This window comes from Phycodurus eques, chromosome 4 (genome assembly GCF_024500275.1).
Source record: "Phycodurus eques isolate BA_2022a chromosome 4, UOR_Pequ_1.1, whole genome shotgun sequence".
In the NCBI taxonomy this organism is placed as follows: domain Eukaryota; kingdom Metazoa; phylum Chordata; class Actinopteri; order Syngnathiformes; family Syngnathidae; genus Phycodurus; species Phycodurus eques.
This window is the reverse complement of record NC_084528.1, coordinates 15,382,952-15,405,234: the sequence shown is the minus strand read 5'-3', so window position 1 is coordinate 15,405,234 and position 22,283 is coordinate 15,382,952. Positions and strand designations below refer to the sequence as shown.

The window sequence follows — 22,283 nt, the reverse complement described above, 5'->3', positions numbered from 1 at the left end:
ACAAGCCTCCTGCCACCACCTCTCTGGGCTAACAAGACACAAACACATTGCAGATGAAACCAATCGACTATGCACATCTTGCTCCTTGAACAGAACTTGAGAAGTGACACATAAGCGTCATCAGAGCATATTTTTAAAGCTAATGTGTTAAGCTGTTGTATTTTCTTGATTTTGGTGCAACCATCTTTGTGAACTTTATTTCCACAAATAGTGGCTACGGGTGTTTATTTCCTGAACAGTAATTGGTGGGCATCTAACAAGGAGGTAGTTATTTTTATAAAATAATTTATGACAATTCAGCGTGTAGTTTAAAAACAAATAAAAGGGACTTTTATGGAGAAATGCATAGGAACGGCAACGATTGAGACAGACTGGGTGGAGCAACAAGTCACATAGCGCCTCGGAACATAAATGTGAACAAACACAACATTATTGTATCGTGATCTCAAGTCAGAGGAGATTCTATTGAAAAAATAATCGGCGCCATCATATTATATTATTATAATCATAATTATTATATTGTTGTATAGGAACGTCATTTACAACATGCGGTCTCCACACTTTCATTAATCTGAGAGACTGTTTACACGCTGCTGTTTTGGTTAGCAACAGAGTTCAAATGGGCGTGAACAATAAAAAGCATCTATGAAGTGAGATAATTACTACCCCCTTTTTCCAGTTGGGAAACAGGAGGCATCTATTTGTCTATTTGTCTTGAGTGGGGACAATTTGGGGCGCGGCGTCTATTAAAGGGAAGGGCACTATTTGAGGAGTATATAGGTTTTTGGAGCAAATGTGGAGAGATATGAGGCAGATATACAGTACATGAGCTATTTCATATCCCAGAGGGAATATCTGTGTTACATCAAATATGGCAAAACATGTACCAGTATCACTTTTCAGCCGCTCTGCCTGATAAAATCGTCCTCTGTGCTTTTATTTCCTTAGAAGTAAACATAAGGTGCAGGATGTCGGCCATCTGTCCATCTTCCTCTTTCTTATCCTCTCATTTCCTAGCCTGTTTCGAATGGAACCAGCGTGGTACATTTAAGGACTAGTTTACTCCGCAGCCCTCCGTCCCGGCTCGTTGGAACTGTTAAATCGGCATTAAATCCCATCACTGAATGGCAAACACGCACACACATACACGTCTATCTGCATGTGTGTGGCTGCTCTTCATTGAAAGGGAACGCTCGACATTCTACCGGTGCTCGCAATTCAGTAAGATCCCAAGACACCCTTTGGACCAAACACACACACACACGAACACACATGCACGCACGCTCACACACCTAAACACACACGCACACACTTTTGCCCCCCTTGTCCCATGATGAGCCCAGGATCTGGCTATGAAAATGAGTTTGTGAGAAACTAATCATGCAGCTTAACAAGTGGAGCTGCGAAGGGTGTGGGTGGGGAGGTGGGGTAGTGTGAAACGGTCAAAAGGGTCAACTAATCAAGAGGAGGGGAAATGAAACGAGGAGTACGAGGGAGGGCGGGGGAGAACGGCGATGTCGAGAGGAGGACTTAGGAGAAGGGTCACCATAAATGACTGTGAAATGAGAATCCCAGGAGGAAGAGTGGATGCGCAGCAAGGGGAGGAAAAAAAGGGGTAAAGGACATTAGGGAAAAAGGTGTATGGGATACCATGGTGATATTTGAAAGAAGAAAGGCGCGAGCGGTGAAAGGGATGCTTGTGAGCAGAATATTCAGTCATATTCCACTGGCACCCAGGAGAGAGTGTGGGACATAAAGGAAGAAGATGAACAGAGGACTGGGGGGGGGGGGGAAGGAATGGAAAAGGAGATAAAAGAGGGGGGATAAAAGAGGGGGGGAAAGGGAAAGCACAGAGGGCTGAATTAGAAAGAGATGAAAAGGACACGACAGAGGGATGATATGTGAAGAGAAGGATAAATTGTCTCAATCCGGTCAGAGGGGGCTATATAAAAAGGTGACAGGTAGAGACAAGTGATGGCACAATGAAATATTAAAAGAGGGGTTTGAGTTTGCAATCCCTCCCAAAATACTCTCTTTTAATAAGAAAACTTGCACTCAACAGCAGGGTATGATGTACAAAGACACAGTAACAACATTAGCCCACCCACATAACCTGCAGTTATTCTTTAATATTGTTATGTGCTGTTTCCCGGTCCGTGCGCCCTTCCCCTCCGCCCTGCCTGCTCCCCTGGATTTTAAATGCATCACCCACACTCATCCCCACGTTTTAATGCACCACATACACCCATTTTTTCGGGACAGTGGGGGGGGGGGGGGTTTGGCTGTTAGGCAGCAGTATCTGGCAGCCCTGCTCCCTCCCCCCCCCCCCTCGGCTCACTGGTCTCTCCAGATTTTAATGCACCACACCACTCTGGTGGCACCGATACACTGGGTAGGGCCAATGACTGCCAGTCAGGGACCTGCCAGTCATACTAACAGGTGGGGAGGTGGGTTCTCACTTAGCTGCATGGCGGCGCTCCTGAGGCCGGGCCCCCCCGGGCTGGATGACTGCTTGGCGTTGGGGCTCCCCTCTTATGGCCCGCGGCTGCTCCCTGGGTTCCCCCCTTATCGTTCCCTTGTTGGGTGCTCCTTTCCGCCCTCCTTTCTAACAAACAAGGGACACTCTCCCGCCCTGCAAGTGGGGGGCGTGTGGGGCGAGATTGGCTGGGGGGGGGGGGGTGGCATTTGGTCCCTGCGCCCCCTACCGGGGTGCCAGTTGTCGGGTGCCTTGGTGGGGCCGGCGGACCGTCCTGGGTCCCTCAGTGTGGGACGTGTTCCGTCCACCGGGCTGCTCTCCGGTGGACGCCTGGGCCCAATCCCGCCCCTCGATTGATTGGGTGGGGTCCTCAGCCTCCGCGGTGTGGGCACAGCAATTACAAGACACTTCTGTCAGTCATGTAAAATAGTGTCAATTCACTTGCATGTGTCCGCAGGCACACACCCCTGGGACTCTTTCACTGGGTGTGGGGCCACTCACTCGTCCTATAGACTTTTATAATTTACATAGTCAATCCCACCACACTTCAGTTGTACAGCCGGGTTCACGACCCTTGTCTTGCATGCTTCTTCTCCCGTCCTTGTCCTGTTCTAGCTTGTCCTGTCCTTCCCTCACAGGGTGTAGCACTACAGCCCCATGCAACACTCATATTTAATGTTTGTAGATATAATATTGTTGTAGATAATGTAATGACTTACTTTTCTCACCCTGTTTACAATTAGTGCTTTGTCTTTTGTCGTCGTTTCTCTCTCCCTTTTAGAAACGTTGTTCTGTTCGATTCTGATTCTCAATAAACTTCAATTATAATACTAAGAAACCACAGCAGAAGGTTAAAAACTCCACTGTGACACAGTAAAACTGTTCCGGCATAAAAGGGATACAGATCCTCCATTCTGCTTGACCGAGCAGCCGAACAGGACAAAAAAGCAGGAGGGCGAACTGCTGCTTGTTGTGATGTGAGTGGAGCCACCTGCTGCCATACAGTGCTCGTATCTCAAGTTTGACAGATCGTATCTAAAAAATCCCGTAAGTCTGGTCACTCATATCTCAAGGCACCACTGTATAGTGATCTACCTGGTTAAAGTTTAAGTTAAATTCTAATTTGTTAAAGCCGAGTGAGCCGGCTCAAATTTGTCTATCCAACGGTGAGTTCAGGTTGAAGGCTCCCATTCTTGTTCAAAGAGATAAAATGTTGAGAGGTAACTGAAATTGAAAGACAATTGTATCTGACCACTAAATCTGATATACAGTAATTTTACAGCAAATTATTTTTTGGCGAACAGGAAAAATACAAAAGTCAAAACACCACAAATCATCCAAAGGGTGCATGCAAAACAGCCACAAAGCTCACAAAGCAGGCTTATCAGCAGGCCTCCATTTTTCTGCAAATTGGCTGTTTGTCTACATGCCAGGCAGAATGATGTATTAAAATAATAAATCGAGTGTGTTGTGCATGTCACGAGGGAGAAAGGTCAGAGGATGAGTCAAAGGACGCAGGGCAGCGCCAGACACACGGCAGAGTTAGGAAATAATTTTTACATAAAGATCAGTCCCCTCGGAGGGCCTCTAATTGGATTAATGCCACACTTCACCTGCTGTGTTTGCATGTGTGCTCGCAACCGGAGATTATTACATGATTACGACACGTAAGCATACTGTAGTGTGAACATATATCATGCATGTACAGCGGAACCTCCAAAGTACTAAGTTTACCAGCGACGTATACAGTAATGCCTAGTTTATCAGGGGGGTTAGGTTTTGGACCACCCTCGCAATAAGTGAAATCCCCAAAGTATCCACCACATATTTTTTTATACATATTTTAAAGCTGTATGAACCTTCCCAGACTTATTAACCTCCCCCACACGCCTATTAACCTCTACCATACTCTTGTACAGGAATGCACAGAAGGATAGTACACTATGCAAATTTTATTCCTTGTAATTTGTGGTTTAATGAATTTTTCTTTTATTTCTTTTTTTCTTACAGTTTTAATGTTTTAGGCTAGGAACCGTTTCATTTTACCACAAGGAAATTACGGTATACACTCAAAATCCTGTATATGGCGAATTATGCACAATATGAATATGAAAAAAAAATACACAATGCGCTGAATCCACAATAGGTGAACCGCAATATAGCCAGGGAACACTCCAGAATATTGTACTTTATAAAAACACAATAATAACATAATTAAATAGAATTAAAAATAATTGTTAAAAATTTGTTACACCGCAATTGAATGGCCATTGTGCTGTTCTTTTTTGTGTACCCATCTTGGCCTCTCAGCTCATTAGTATGGCACGAATATGAGGATGAGCCGTTCTTCGCAGAGGATAAAATAAATATGTATATGAGCACTGCTATATTGCCTTTCTTCATGTGTTGCTATACCATTTGTGTTCAACCCAATGTTAAAAAAGTTATAGCTCTGCAACAAAGATGCAAATTAGCTATTTAGCAAACTGAAAGGCTAGGCTATGAGCTTGTTTTAAATACAAAAGGTGTAATTATCTTTGTTTATTGTTTAAGTTCACAGTGAAATGCTGTAATAGTGCTGCTTATTGTGTAGTGAGTTGAGTTGCTCACTGGCACCATACAGCGCTTGTATCTCAAGTCTGCATTTGCAAATCAAAGCAATAAATCGCCTGAACGACGGCTTGTATCTCGTATCGTATCTCGACTTGTATCTCAAGACACCACTGTATTGTATTGTATTGTATTGCATTGTGACATTTTTCTTTGGCGGTGTTCCGTGAGATTTTTGTCATGTAAAATAAGTGCCCTGGCTCAGTAAAGGTGGTGTAATTCCACAAATGTTATGCTTTTTCTTTGGCTACCACAGGAGTGTACCATGGATGGAAAGAGCACGAGTGTAACACCTTCCTTTTCTCTTTCCATTATGTCACCCATCTTTAAATGTTGGGTAGTTTTACAATAGCCTAGGGGTTAGCATATCAGGATTGATTCTCAGTTCCGACCTTCCTATATGGAGTAAATTCTCCGAGTACGCCAGCTCCAAAACTATTACTTTAATTTGCCCATAGGTTGTGAGCATGAATAATTGTCTATCTGTGCCCTGCGATTGGCTGGCGACCAGTCCAGAGAGCATCCCACATCGCATCGAAAGTAAACTGGGATAGTCTCCAGTTTACCCATGATCCTAATGAGGACAAGTGCTACAGAAAATAGATAAATGTATTTACCATGAGATAAACTGTTTCAGAATGATACGTACGCTATTTACGGTAACTTTTGGAGCTTCTGCTGTACAAAATGCAGGGATTCCATGATGTACGTGAATATTCCCCCTCCCACACAAGAACGTTCTATTCAGGCCCCAACCCCTTTCACAGTGAGGTCTTATCAGTACGCTTGCCTGCGGAGAAGTTGTAGGAACTGAAAGTCTGATCAGCGGCGGGGCGACACAGCCAGAATGAGATTGAGGGCGGCTCAGGAATCATAAATGCACATCGTCCATTCTCGCTTCTAACTAGGGCAAATAGGTTGCGATAAGGGAAGAGAATGCCATTCCTACATCACCTATCTCTGTTTTCCGCATCCATCTGACAGCGCTGGGAGCGCCGAAAAAATGGGGTTGAAATAATGCAAACTATTTCAAACACTTAGCGTAAAATCCTTTTTAACTGCACTGGAAATCAGGTCAGAGGGAAGAGAGGGGAGGGAAAAACCAGAGAGGGAGTGACAGAGAAGCACAGTGTATGAGACAGTCACAGAGCTCCATCCATAATGAACAGTGTCCTAGCCCAGCTCAGCTGCAGCACACAATCCCTCACCAGAGACTGAGGGAGACCGGGATGAGACAAAGGGGAATGGCCACATTAATTACACACGCTCTCCAGGCGGCAGCTATCACCGGAGGGTAACAGAGGGGGCCGGCGGAGATGGACATACTGAGAAGGATGGCGAAATGGAGATGATGATGCTCGTGTAGTACCCTTTGTGTCCCCCGGGAGAGGGAGTGTTTGTCCTAAGCAGCAAGACGCCTGCTGGCTGCTCAGTTATGTCACGCTGTTATTAATGGTGGCTCAACTTCCAGTAGCACGTGTACACACACACACACACACACACACACACAGACACACACACACATGCTCTAGGGTACAGGGTACGGTACTGTTTTTGTACATGTTGGTAAGCCTTTTTGATAAATAGATACACAGTGGAACCACCACATTCAGAATCAGATGCCCTAAAAGTAGTGCAATTTAACCGAAATTGGAGGAAAATATATGCCATTTTAGTGAGCATCTTCGCAAGAGTATTTTGCTTTTTCTTTATCTTTTATGGTTTCTAAATATATATATATATATATATATATATATATATATATATACATATATATATATATACATAGATATGTATACATATATTCATATATATATATACATATATATATATATATATGTATATATATATATATATATATATATGTATATATATATATATATATATATATATATGTATATATATATATATATATATATATATATATATATGTATATATATATATATATATATATATATATATATATATATATATATATATATATATATATATGTATGTATATATATATATATATATCCGCAAAAGACATTGACTCCGCGTCGCCATCATGCAGTGTATTTGAATCCATAAGCTAGTTTATTTTTAGCCTTGTCACGCGTCTTTTGACGCAGTACTGTAAATATCTGATGGCCAATAAAGTTATTTAAAAAAATACAATAAAAAAATACGTCGGCAGTGTGGAACAGACAACACCCGGATCAGACTACAAGACAAATTTGCAAAGACAAAGAAGACAAATGTCAGACTACTGCAATAAAAGCTTGTATTCCGATACCACCACATCCCATTTTTTACGATCACTGGGCTTTATCTTGTCAGCTCAAATGCGTTACTCGTTACTGTGGCGACGACAACAAGAGTAGATCGCGCCGACTGTATTATAAGAACAGAATGGGGAAAAAACGCGTGTTGTTGGTCCCTGGTACTCAGGACAGGAGAGGATGTTCGTTTAAGGCTTGCTTGAGGTGTGTTCACGTACTTTTAATACGATACTGCTCGCAAGCAGGCAACGAAACGTTATGTAGCCTAGTAAGCTATTGGTAGCACGAACGGTTGTATGTAAACATGCCGCCGTTCTGTCGAACCATACTCTAAAGTTTCAATGTGGGTGAAGTAATTGAATTAAAAATAAAGTATTTTAATTACAGTAAGTTAGGACCCATTATTTCTGTCACCTTGTAATGTCGCTTTTACCTGACTGATTAGAATACACGACCTGACTCGAGCAGTGATTTCCAACCTTTTATGGAGCCAAGGAACATATTTTACAATTGAAAAATCTCACAGCACACCAACAAACAAAAATGTCACAAAAGGTGCATACATTAATTACTGTATTTACTTCCATACATACATACATATATAAATATATATATTTATACATATATACATACATACAGTGGGTACGGAAAATTTTCAGATCCCCTTATATTGTTCACTCTTTGTTATAATGCAGCCATTTGTTAAAATCATTTAAGTTCATGTTTTTCTTCATTAATGTACACACAGCCCCCCATATTGACAGAAAAAATTGAATTGTTGAAATTTTTGCTGATGTATTTACATGTATATACACACATATATATATATATATATATATATATATATACATACATATATATATATATATATATATATACATACATATATATATATATATATATATATATATATATATATACATATATATACATACATACATATATACACACACACACACAAATAAGACAATCGTTCCTTGATGACCTCATTCCATGGAGACATCTACTAAAGAGGACGTCACGTTATTGACGTGTCACAAATGAACCATCTGTGTGGCTAAATTATTACTATCACCACAAATGTCCACTTTATTCTTTATATATGAAGTGGGATTACATTCAAGTCCAATATAATTAACACAGTTACTCTTTACAACTTTGCGGATGCAAAGACGATCGTGACTGGTCAATCCCAAACCCGTCCTTTATTTATCAAACTCGAAGATACGGTATCTATAAAACGCTCAGCGCTGCTCCATTTGTTGGTTGGAGGGTTAGAATTACCATAACATCTCTGCTAATTGTCTTTAGCATGTCTATTGTGTTCCGTATTAAATTAGCGGAATTTCGTTCTTAAATTCTCTTTGTTTTACCTGTCAGTTTTACAGTAAACTTCAGCAGGTAGTAACAATTCAACAGCTTGAAACAAGCAGATTTTGTATCTTATTGAGAGAGTTGTTCTCTGTCTGTCGAACAAAACCACTCTTCAAAATATTGGAGAGTGGTGATTGTACCGGTTTTGACACGTTATTAGGAATCCCATGTGCATTCCTGGCAAGACACGCCCTGTTGAAACATGACTGGCTCTTGCATAGCAGTAGGGTGTGTTATACTGGGCTACAACAGCCAATCATAATGCAGCGGGATGTGTCCTGGAGCCAGTAATATTGGAGCAGGCCATGTCCTGCCAGGAACGCATGTGGGATTCCTAATAACGTATTTTTGATTGCGAGGTATCACGATACTATTGCATCCTATGGGAACATTTCTTTTGACGTGAACAAATCAGAGGCTGACCTTTAAGGATCACGCCACTGTATACAGTATAAATATAGATGTACAAGCTTGTTGCATACAGGCATGAAGGGTGCACTGTCTGGAGCGTGTGATGTGCACTTACCCCTGGTAGTGTTTTCTGCTCATGAAGGGCGCTCTGGGCTTTCAATGCAGACTCCCTCGCACAGTACGTCAGAAACGCACATCCTGTCACAAAGAGAAAGAGCGAGGAGGGAGAAGGGAGGTTAGTTAAGGTACAGTATAGTGGGTGAGTGAGAGGCTCAAATATTTATCACTCTCTATTGGAGTCTCTGTATCACACACCCCTCTACCACTACACAAATACAGTATATAGAAACACACCATTTAAATCATTTAATGACTCCTCCAGGATTTGCCCTCCCTGATTACTTGTCAGCTGCCATGAATTATTGCAGGACTCATTGTGCGAAGGGGTTTACAGATATGAATATTCATGCACTGCAACTATACCTAACAACACCATGATGATGCACTTTAGAGCAGAGGACACTCCACGGCACGTCACAGTTCAGAACGGCACGGCACGAGTCGGCACACATGACAGCACCACAGACGTGTGCGCAGGGCTAACAGGGCCTCGCCGGCTCGGCACAGTCACATCTATGCCGGCCCCATATACCAACCACTAGGCATGCCTCACAATCACTCCAAATACACGCCCCACCCCATCCCTGCTGCTTGCCTATGGGCTGTACCTGCGTCTGTGTGTATGAGGAAGGCTGGCCGGAGCCGTTTACTACACCTGTCACCAGCACTAAGACAACAAGATTAGCAGCAGGTTAGCATCCCGGTAACAGGCTGATGAAGTCAAATACAAAAAGAAAACAAGATGCCATGATTAGGGCGAGGACAATCACAAAGGACTGTGGGTGGATGGATCGACGTCACAGATGACAGTGGAACCGACAAAGTGGAACGCCTTAAAGCACCTCGAATAATCGGCTGTCATGATGACTCACTAAAAACGTCCCCAGACCTCATTTTAGCCAGCATCAATGGACTAAATCTGCACGTGTATATAGTAAACGTGCAACAACTAATCGATTATCAAATTAATCGATAACTATTTTGATCATCGATTAATCATTTTGACACCTTGTTTAACTTGAAATTTTCCAAATCCACAAAATTCTAACCTCTCGACAGTAAATATTCTCATATTTCTGTAGTCCTCCATGAAAACAGACTGATTATCTTTTTGTTTAATCTAAATGAGACATTTGCAAACATCTGCTTTTGCTTTGAAAAACGCTCAATATTTTTGCCCATTTTCGGACTGTTATGTTGTAACATAATCAGTATGTTTGTGAATTTTCTACGCTGTTAATTTGAAATAATGTTCTGTTTTTGAAGAAAGGGATGGCAATTTTCAATGTTTTTTTTATCCGATTTGTTTAATTGAAAAAAATAATCGACATATAATTGATTATTAAAATAATCTTTAGTTGCAAGGTTAGTGGTAAGAAACAAGATCCAGTGGAAGTTACCGTGAATTAAATTGACAAAATTTAAAGCAAAAGTACTATACTAAGTGTTTCAATGTCATGACAGTTCAAGATTATGTTTAGTAGTCATCGTCTAAGCACAAGTGATGTAATGAATACTCATCATTTACTTACTGGAAGGGCTGTACAATTTATCGATTTCATCGAAAAATCGTGTTTTGGGGTTACAGAGATTTGTTTCCCCCCAAAATCGGAAAAAAAGAAAGATTTATTTTTCCTTTAGCTGGTTTCATAGCCTGCTGACACCTACTATTTACACTGAAGACATGCTGGCGAACAGAAAGGAGCTAGTTTACGTAAGAGGCATCGTTTTGTCAGTCATATGAAATTGGTAGGGGCTTGGAGCGTTAGACAATGAGCAACAAACAGTCTGCTGCCAAGTATGTTTAAAGACTAAAAAATGGGCAACGTGAGCCAAATTATTTCACATTATTTTACATATGACAAAGGAGCCCAGTGGAAGGCAATCACAGAGTTGATTACGCTGCTGACGTATAAACGCCAGCATTTTCAGGGACAAATGATGAATTTGTTTGGAAGCTTCTTCATGTTATGAAGGTAACAGTTTTGTTGTTACATTTTAACCCCACAGGAAATATTTGTGCTAATTTATTGATGTTAAATTGTCAAACATTTAAACATTTAAAATGCTCCAAGTTTTGAATGTCATTTACTTCAGATTTTTTTTTGGGGTGGGGATTCTATTTTAAGGGTAAAGTTTATTTTGTTAGCTACTTGGTTTCATAAGACTCTCAGTAAGAACTTGTATTAACCAGCTTTTCGGGAACAAAGGATTTTGATTAGGATCTTCTGTGACTGGTGTCTTGCATTTAAGTCCATCTATTTGTGATATTTGACATACTGAGTGATGCTATAGACTGCTATGTTACCTGTCATTTGTAATCATTTGTTAGAGAGGTATGTCTTTCATGACATTTTTGGTTGACTTTTATTGTACACGTGTGCGAGAGTAAATGTTGAAAAAGACGCAACGTGGTTGACTTCGGCGGTTCCACTCAATGTTAACAAGGGACAGGACACACGAGCGCACACACAAGCATCTTATGGTCCATTTCATTGCTTTTAAGAGGAGCTTACTGTGGCCGAGAGGATTCTCAAAACAGCAGATTCTTCCTCTTGTATCACACAGGCTTACAGGCCCATTACACTGATTGGCGCATACAGCCTAATCTGCTTCATAACACACACACGCGTGCGCGCACACACACACACACATATACGCACACACACGCGCGCACACACACACACGACCCCCTCTGACAGTGTGTATTTTCTAAAGTTCATCTCAGGTTTACCTAGCATACTGTATATCTGGATTACATTTAGACATGACATCTTTACATAAACGTCTCTTGTGTATTAAGTCTGCTGAGTGTTCACTGTTTTCTCGATTTTTTTATGGTGCAGGAGACGAAAGGAGGTGTGACTCTTTCCATGGAGATATTTAAAGTACCTAGTAGTGCATTAGATTTGTAATGCGATGGCGACACTCACCTTTGTGCATGCCGGTGTATTTGTCCTTTATCACAGTGAGCTCGTAGATTTTGCCAAACTGCTCAAAGATGGGCTTGAGGTCCTTCTCCTCCAGATTCCGGGGAATCTGCCCGACAAACAGCTTGATGGCGTCGGCCTCCTTCATCGGGACGGACCGGGGGGGGTTCAGTTACTGCCAGAAGAAGGGCGTTTTGGGAGAGGGGGTGGGGTAGGGTGGGGGGCCGAGGACCAAACAATTCAGAGGCAGGTATCCCCGAAGTAGACGAGCAGCCAACCCTGGGTGGATCTAAATGATGAAAAATTAAAAAAAACTGTTATGACACTCACAGGTGTCCAAAGTCTGGCTTGGAGGCCATTTGTGGCCCAGTTTCTTCTTTTTTTCCTGTCCTGCTGTGTAATCTAAACATACATTTAAACATAAAGTTAAACACGAAAAAGAAGCTATACCACCACACTGAAAAGAAAAAAATACTTGTTGAATGAGAAGATATCACACTAATACTTTTCACCTGTTATATATAAAAAAGAAGACTGTTTGTTCTACTGCTTGCATACGTTACCATAAAGAAAATTGACTTGTGACCCATTTTAGCTCCCTATCTTATGTTTGGGAAACCCTATGATAAAGTGAGAAAGTAATCCTGTTGATAATAAATAAACAAGCATGATACTTAACACCTGAAAGTGGACATTGATCATTAGTGTTTCTCAAAGTGTGCTCTGCTGGGTTCACAAACAACTTAGTGATTACTTTATAATTAGAACAACAATTTCATGGGCAGCAAGGTGGACAAGCAGCTATAGGACAGCTGCCTCACAGTTGAGAGGTTATGGGTTAAAATTTTGGGCCTTCCTTTGTAGAGTTTGGCCAACCACACTTCATCCTTCCCCACCCTCTACACTGGCACTCCCCAAGGCTGTGTGCTGAGCCCCTTGCTGTATTCCCATGACTGCAAGGCCTGTAATCTTAAACAACACAGGGACAAGTGCCCGCCATCATTGTGGATCTTTTGTTAAAAAGATGGAATGAGCAATTCAAATGCATCTTAAATCCTCCGTAGCAAAACAATTGATTACTTAAATGACTTATTTTACTCACAAATAATGTTTCATTTGCGTTATTTAAGTCAAGTTTTTAGGGAAAGAAGTGACAGCGTTTGAAGTGTCGCTGTACTTTTGAGGACGACTTGGAGAACCCCTGAATTTTATCCTGTACGAGTTTATAGTGGATATTTTTAACTGGAAATTGTTATCCAATAGGAAAAGGGGTTCCAGAGTAACGGATCAAACGAACGGGTCAAGGAGATATGTTTAGAAATAATGAAGTCATACAGTTTTATTCTAATTTGATTGTGTTTTTTTGGACCAGATTTTCTAGATTTTTCAGATTTCCTTTGATATCACACACAAATGTTCCCCAAAAGGCACATTTTTCCGTCACAAAAAAAATCAGAATCCGATTTTCAATATTATTGGTGTGTTGTAGTCCGGTTTAAGTGGCCATTCCAACCAGACTTCACATTTTGACAGACGGGGAATTCTTGCCTTGTTTCTACTACATTACCGCTAGTTTAACGTGTTAAATAATGAAAAGGTGACCATTTTTTCAGTGGGTGGTAGAAAAGGTTATACTATAAGTAAAAATGCATGTGTAAAAATATCCCACAAGGTTTCAACATTTATCACATTTATTTTAGGTGCAAATACAGAGTGCTAAAATTATTTGTAAAGTCTTTTGTTAGTGATTAAATATCTAGACTGAGCTTCAAAATGCACATGACTGAGTAGCGATTGTGTGTGTGTGTGTGCCTGATGACAAAGAGCCTGAACACAGCTTCTGCTGAAACAATTATGCAAATTTTAATGAGCCAATCAAAAAACAATAATGGCACTGTTTCCCTTCGATCAAAAGCACATGAATGAAGGGGGGTGGATAAGACAAGGTGGAAAGCGTGCGTGTGTGTCTGTCTGTTACCTTTTAGGTGGAGAAAGCCACCGTGGGGATGCCTACAAGTGCAGAAAGGGAGAACAACGTGATTGCATTGGACGGGCTTCTTTGTTTAGGCAGCTGGAGGTTACAACACGGATGTCATGGAGGGGGGGGGGGGCTCCCTTTGCTCTTTGTCCGACCCCCTTCCCTCCCTCCTTATGGACACACACGCACACACTCACACAGTGGAGGGAAAACACATGTTTAAAAGTCTTACCTCTTGCAGGTGAAGATCGTCACATACAAAAAAAGAGTGATGCTCGTGTCGTTGTCTTCCTCTCCCTGTGTCCCGTCGTCTTCTGTGGATGCGCTCCTCTCTTCTTTGTGCCTCCTCCTCCTCACGCCTCCCTCCACCACCACCTTCTCGAATACTACAAGTTCTCTCTTCACAAAAAAAAAAAACACAAAAAAAAAAAAAAAAAACAAGCGGAAGACTATTGTAAATAGTGGTTTAAAGTGGCAAACGACTTGAGGAGAACTCGTAAGAGTCGCCTTCCTCGAGCTAGCTTGTTTTCACTTTCACGACGTAATGACAAACTAAAGCATTAATTGCTGTTCGTTTAAAAAAAGAAAAAACGAGGCTTATCCCTCCTTCTTTCTAAAGCCGTGTATTTGGAAGGCTTGTTGTGACTGTTCGGAGCAGTTCTAGCTTTTTATCATTATTATAATATTTTTTTTCCCCCGAGGTGCTAAACGTGTTGTTTGGCTGTCTAGTTGCGTCTCACCCGTCCGGCGGCTGCCTTTCCTTTCAGATTCTCTGCCAGTATCCTCTCTACCCCTCCAGCTGCCCCTCCCCCTCCCCGTGCATGTGACGTATCTCCGGGGATTGTATACAAATAGCACAGACGTGTACACAAACTATACCAACCCCGGCCTTTTAAATGCTTACATTCACAACTAAGTGATTTAAATGTACTAGTATATTTTGTTTTCAGCTAAATAATAACACATTCATATTGTTCAAATATGTTTTACAGCACTTTACGGATACCCATTTGTAGACGTTGCCTTGGAGTCGACGCCTATTGTTCTTGCCTGGAGCCCTGGCCTTGGTGCTGAAACTATACGCTCTCCTTTATTCCTCCACTTCCTGTGGAAACAAGGTCTAATAATACCAACGACAAAATAAATAGTCTATATGAGAATGTAAAACCTTAGAAAATTGAGTCTCAACTGTTGTTATCCCGGGATCCGCATTTTTCTACTGCCACCAAGTTGTGACCCACTTTTTTGTTTTTATAAGGCCTAAATCATCATCAAGGAAGAATATCTGTGCAAAATTGTCTGATTTAAAAAGTAATTAAAATAATCCGTGCCAAAACTGAATCATTGTATGTCCTGTAAATATTTTTATTATAAGTGTGTGCTAATATATTGTTTACCTTAACGCTTGCAAATAGTAAGACACCTACCAGTCCCCTTCAAAAGTATTGGAACGGCAAGGTCAATTCCTTTGTTTTTGTTGTATACTGAAGACATCTGGATTTCAGATCAAAAGATGATTTTGAGACAAAAGTTCAGAATTCCAGCTTTTATTTCATGGTATTTACATCTATGTGTGTTAAACAACTCAGGACAGAACACCTTTTGTTTGAAGCCACCCGCTTTTCAAGTGAGTGAAAGTTTTTTTGTAGTACTACTAACCCTAACCCTCCTACTACTACTACTACTATTACTACCTTGTAGTTTTGGAGTGGACTGTGATTGTTTTTCATTGTTCTTGTGATAATAAAGTTGTACTCTATTCTATTCCATTAAAAGTGCAACTAATCGATTATCAACTCAATTGACAACTATTTTGATAATTGATTCATTGTTCAGAGCCATTGTGCAACTTAAAATTGTCCAAATCCTCTATCTTTGTTTATCTTTGTGTTTAAGCAAAATAAGACATTTGGAAACATCTACTTTTACTTTGGAAAACAATGATCAACATTTTTTCCTATTTTCTGACATGTTACAGCACAAACTAGTATCTGAATCATAATCAATTCAAGGAAAAAATAAGTTTAATCTACAGTATTCTGAAAATAATTGTTATTTGCTGCTGTCGTATAAATAGCTTGTAATTGACATGGAGCTAAACGTCACGCAGCCTCAGAAGTGTACAGTATATAACTTAGTAGACCTTTGCATTAAACAGTACCCAAGAAGTTGCTCTCAGATTCAAGTACAACATCACCCCCTCGAGTGTAATATTGCTTAATTTGTGTTTATTTTGTTCGGTTTAATTGGCTGGCAACCAGTTCAGGGTGTACCCTGCCTCCTTCAATGATAGCTAGGATAGGCTCCAGCACTCCCGCGACCCTAATGAGGATAAGCGCCTCAGAAAATGAATGGATGGATGGTTCTGTTTAATCATTAAACAATACCAAATAAACAAGAACAATTGGTAAATAAACAGAAATCATAAACATTGTTTTTACAATCAACTTCAATACAAAATAAAGGTGTATCCAATTATTTGGAAGATCAATGGAATAATGGATAGAATAATCGATTTTAAAAATACTTGATACTGACAGCCCTCTATTCTATTCTATTATATAGACAAGGTGTGTCAGAAAATCTCCAGGACTGGCATCACAAAAGATCATTTCAAACCCATACTACAAACTAGGAGTTTTTCCCTTCATTGTGGGCCATACAATCAACCAGCACGTCTACAAAAAGATCCAGCTTACTTTACACTAAGTGTCCACATATTGCTGTACATATATCAACATGCAAAATCTGAATCTTATTTTTTTCTTGTTCAGGTTAATTTTCTTTTAATCCCTCTTCATTGCTGCTCTTGTTTCCCTTTTTGTGTACTGCTATCTATCTATCTATCTATCTATCTATCTATCTATCTATGCATAGATGCATCTATCTGTGGATTTATCTATGTATGCATAGATGCATCTATCTATCTGTCTATCTATCTATCTATCTATCTGCATCCATCCATCAGTTCACTTAGCTGTGTATTGTTAATTTATTTTGATGAATAAAGCAATATAGGAGGGAGGACGGGAGGGGGGCGGGGGGGTTGTATATGCGCTCCCGATGTGAGCCCCAGACGTCATGCATGCAAGTGCTCACGACTCACTACAGCTGCTGCTCACGCCGGAGAGCGAAATTACACTCACGCCCACTCCCGAGTCATGACGGAAGGGGAGGAGGTGGATGGAGTTGGCCTACTTTTCACTCAATTGTGCTGTTTCACTCAATGGGAGGGAACGTGAGCGAGGCGACGTTACTCCAACTAACCTCACGTATGCATGCATGTGTGTGTATTGTGAAAAAGAAAATCACAGGATCCGTGGTAATTGACGACCAAAAGGTCACCATCTGCCTGCCTTGCCTCATGCTTTTTGTGAGCATGCAACCCCCGCCACATGCTGTACATCCACTACACGCACACACACACACACACACACACTTTACTGGCATGTATATCACAACACCGGGGGCATCTCGCAGCACCCGGCAGAGACACGCAGCGCCCCGCACACAGCGCCTCGACGATGTGGCCTGTGTGCAGGCAGGGAACGCTGCACGCCACTGGAGCTGTGGAACCTCCACACATGGTCAAAAATGAACACTCAGAAGGCACGCACGCACACACACTACAACAAGGAAGCTGATTCACTCATTCACTGCCAACCTTCCCAGTTAACATGGATATTTGACTTCTAAAGCCGTCAATGGCAGTGAATGTGTTTTAAGGGGGGAACCAATAAACCCCAAACCTCAAAACTGTGAGGAAGACATGCTACTGGGCCACCAGTCTGCCTGTTAGCAAATACTTAAAAATCAAAACTTACATCTCTTCCAATAGTTAATATGCCAGAAACAAATCAGGAAGTGAGCCGAAACACTGCTGACTCATCATCTTTGAGAGCTGGTCATCTCAAAGCAGGGTAGCTCTAAAGGTTTTTCGGCTCAAAACCCAAAATAGGTTCTCCCCATGACCAAAACTTACCTAAAAAACATTAATGCAAATGCCACACAAGATGTCAGGACACGGGGTTAGAACACCGAACCACATTACTTTGAGGAAGACGTGCTCATCACTAGTTAGGAAATAATTACAATTTAAAAAGCACCTTTTTTCCAACATTTAAGATGCCAGAAAGAACAGGAAGTACTTTGAAACAATACTGACCTATTATATTCCAGGGCAGGTCATCTAAAAACAGGATATTTCCCCAGACTTTTTCTGTTCAAGATCCAAATGAGGTTTCCTGGACATAATTTGCCAAAATACACCAAGAATCGCCATAACATCATTACATACTCATGATAGGGAAAACAGCAGACATGAATTCACAACCACAAACAAGCCCTTTGACGTGAAATGGAGTCGGCTGCTCGATGATCAATAAAATAGCTTGCATCATTTTACTGTGACAATCGGCGACTCAATAAAAATTGAGCTGCAGCCCTTTTTAGCACTGGGCATTATGTTTGTGAAAGCCTGTGATAAAGTGAGAAAGGAATCCTATTGTTATCAAACAAAACATGCGAGATGCTTGGCACCTAAAGTGGACATCTATTATGTCGATCAGTTCTTCTCAAAGTGTGCTCCCCAAGATTTGAGAACAATTTAGCGATTACTCTTAAATAGAATAAGAAATGTTCTTGCCAGCACGGTGAATAGTGGATGGCACATTTGCCTCAAAGTCGAGTTTCTGGGTTCAAACTCTCGGACCTTCCTTCTGAAGTTTGTACGTTTTCTCCGTTCTACTACGGCTTCCTCCCACATTCAAAATCATGCATGTTGAATTCAGGGAAGACTCTAAATTGTCCATATATTTTAATGTGAGTGGTTTGTCTATATGAGCCCTGCGATTGGCTGTTTACCAGTCCAAGGTGTTTCCCGCCTTTCACCCGGTTAGCTGGATACAAGTTTCGCTTTGACCCTTATGAGGACAAGCACTATAGAAAATGGATGGATAGAATTCTATCCATCCATTTTCAATATATCTGTCTATCTATCTATCTATCTATCTATCTATATATATATAAAAGTATCTGCTATTGTCCTTTTTCTTATACGCCTGAAAAACACTGAATATAACTCAATGGCGCCTCCTTTTGGAGGTATCGGTAATAACACCCGTTTTTTTTTCTTGGACAATGAACACACGTCTTCATTCATCCGTTGTTTCAGTTTTATTGAGTTCACTTTTTAAGCACTGGGATAGTTAGTTTGTCACATTTTTTGTGTACTACAAGATGTGTGTGTGTGTGTGTGTGTGTGTGTGTGGAGGAAGAAAATATGTGTTTGTTCTCATAAAATCAAGTGGTTACAAGAGGAAAAATATCCCCAAAAAATAAATTACATGTTCTTTAGATACAGATAAATTACTATCCTTTCTCTTTTAAAATATCTAAAATGTCACTGCAGGGGGACAAGATGACTTTCTTGGAAGCACGTGAATTATTGCAAAAACAGACATCCGGATTCTCTTCTTAAAGTTATGTATAGTTAGATGTGAATAAATTCAGTCTACAACAACTATACTCAGTTAAAAAATATAAGCGCCTACTATATTCAAAACATCTCATACACATTAAAAACATACATAATATACAGATCCCTCACTTCAGGAGTGGGAGTGTGTATGCTGATTTTGTACTGTGTGAGAGGTACGAAAAAAGGAGCTTAAACTGATGAGGGTACTCACACACATACAGTATATACAGTTGATCATAGCATTGTGCTAAATAGTTACTGTCAGGAAAAGGTGGAACTAGGATATATAATCACTAGAATAATGAAAATGAGACTTCTGCTAACTGGACTGATAGATGAACTTCAAATTGGACGCCGTGAATATCATTTTGATATAATATCGTGTGATTTAATGACAATGATCATGTTAAATTGGCTTGACTTAATTACGGTGTATGGCTTCACTTCACTGTGGTACCAATTTAACTTTTTGCATGTTTAATACAGTATTTCATACCGTCCATTTTTGTAGACATATTTGGTCATTCACTTCCTCCTTTGGTTTATATTTTCTTATAAACAGCAATGAACAATAAAAGGATACTTAAAGGAAATTTTTTGGGCAAACAAATACATCAAAAATCCTTCTCTAGTTGGCCAATGTGGTTGCATGGGAGAGCAGCTGCTCCGTACACAAATACAGTATATACAGTGGACCAAGTCTACTAAGTCCTACATGATCCATGTTTTCTACTTAAAGTTGGAGGTATGCATGACTTGCTGTCTCTTTCAGATGAAAAGGAATCTTTAAAAAAATGCTGCTTGAAAAAAAAAAAAACGTAATACTTTATGAGCACCATCCTTTTAAAAATGAGCCTGCAAGAGTGGAAATCACTTGGCCTATACGCTTGGGCTAACACAGTGAGTAAAGAGAGGCAAAATGTGGTAATATAAATGACTGCTGAAAGAACTGGCTGCTTTCACAGTGTTTTTACCTGAAAAAGAAGGCTATATGACTAATTGTTACAGACAGAATGCCTCCACAGGTATATGGCCTACTCTGGGCTTCCCATTTCTCGAGAGCAGTCACTCAATAGGGGGGGTGATTGGGCTACTGAGGCCCAACCTTTAACTTCTTGCACACCGGGGCTGCCTGCGATTGGCCTGTCAGTGTCTCTTGGCACGCAGCGCACTGTGCGTGCACGAGGCGCAGCACGCCGTCTTGTAGTAGGAGTAGACGCAGAGCCTGGCCTGCACCACCATCACGCAGTTGTGCCGTCTGTCCCTGCAATTCTCATCTGTGAGTCAAAAACAAAAACAGAAACGGAGAAAGGTTGGTAGGGAAAACATATACTGTATACAGGGTTTCCAAAAAGTCACTATACACTTCCTTTTTTAAATTTCGTTACAGGTATTATTCAGACAGAAGTGAGTTCATCAGTATTTGACAGACTTTGCAGTTTTTAAGCATATCATTCTCTTGCCCATGACTCACCAATAGACATTGTAGCAGCTTTGCAAAATTGACTGCAAGTTGTTGAGCATCATAATCTTTCGCTTGAAGCCTTTGAAAAACTTACATTTGGCACAGATAAAGCTTTATCACTATCCCAAGCATCAGCTGAATTAAGATTTTGTTGATGCTGAGCTCCAGTGCAGCCCTCCGGAAACACTTTCCCTGGTTTTCTGCAAACGCCTGCTCTAGACGGTCAGTGTTTTCAACAGTCGTGGTAGTAGCAGGCCTTCTGGTGCGTGGTTTGTCAATAATATTATTTTTGAGAAACTTACTATATCAATATATTAAATTGTACTTACATTTATGACAGTGTGACAGCCATAAACCTTCTCAATGATGTGCTTACAAAAACTGTAAAGCCACGTCTGTCGATACTTGAAACGAAATAGAATAGTGACTTTAGGAACAACCTGTATAATAATTTACTGTACATAGCCCTAGTCACCTATGAGGTATTTTTTTCCCGTCATAAATGTTACAATTACACGTGTACGTTGCATTTACAGATATCTACATGATGTGTGTATACAGTATGAAAGAACGTGTAATATACATGTTTGTTTATGTATTGTATTCTAAGTATGAATGTATGTACCGTAATTTCTTGTGTATATTGCGCACTCCCAAAGTTCTGGAAAACCCTTATACCTATGTATAATGCATTTTTACAATGCATGATTTTGCTTCTACCCATATGATCAAAACATGAAGTATTATCTTTATTTTGTTCATTTTTTCAAAGAATTATTCTGAAGTTAAGCACTGTGTTTGAACACATCATACTTTCTTTTTATTTACTTGCTCTTATTTTGAAATTCACAGCCCTACTTTTATTTAGCAAATGAGAAAAACACAGCTGTGCTCATATGTTTGATTACCCAGGCAGAATTTGTAAGATGTGTACAATTCTTTTTAGAAAACATGAAGGACCAGGCAAAACACATTACATTTTATTTTAATGGGATCCAAATTAAACTGTCAAGCATTTCAGAAAATCATTATCGTGAAACAAAACATAACCATAAAGAAATTAATGATGGTTGTTGTTCAGTCATCAATCGCATTTAAAAAAACAACAATATTGCACAAATTCTGCCTGGGTATGTAAACTTAAGAGTCACAATTGTACATATATGCAGTCATATGTA

The 22,283-nt window shown here is 40.4% G+C and overlaps 2 protein-coding genes across 6 annotated transcripts in view; both read right to left on the bottom strand.

The window, feature by feature from the left end:
* Positions 1–14,556, bottom strand: part of LOC133401337 (CUGBP Elav-like family member 3) — a 55,573-nt gene extending 41,017 nt beyond the window's left edge. For 2 of the 4 annotated variants that reach the window (XM_061674212.1, XM_061674215.1), the window contains exons 1-4: positions 14,394–14,556; positions 14,162–14,193; positions 12,187–12,472; positions 9,249–9,331 (exon numbers count right to left, since the gene is read on the bottom strand). In XM_061674212.1, the coding sequence (XP_061530196.1) occupies positions 9,249–9,331; positions 12,187–12,331 (228 nt within the window). In that variant the 5' untranslated portion in view covers positions 12,332–12,472; positions 14,162–14,193; positions 14,394–14,556. Of the gene's footprint in view, positions 1–9,248; positions 9,332–12,186; positions 12,473–12,513; positions 12,543–14,161; positions 14,194–14,393 lie in introns of those variants that run through there. The other 2 variants (XM_061674213.1, XM_061674214.1) reach the window with 2 other exon arrangements.
* A 4,761-nt stretch (positions 14,557–19,317) lies between these two features.
* The window catches only part of adamtsl4 (ADAMTS-like 4), a 63,895-nt gene continuing 60,929 nt past the window's right edge, over positions 19,318–22,283 (bottom strand). For both annotated transcript variants that reach the window (XM_061674208.1, XM_061674209.1), the window contains one exon: positions 19,318–20,917. In XM_061674208.1, coding sequence (XP_061530192.1) covers positions 20,787–20,917 — 131 coding nt within the window. In that variant the 3' untranslated portion in view covers positions 19,318–20,786. The remainder of the gene's footprint in view (positions 20,918–22,283) is intronic.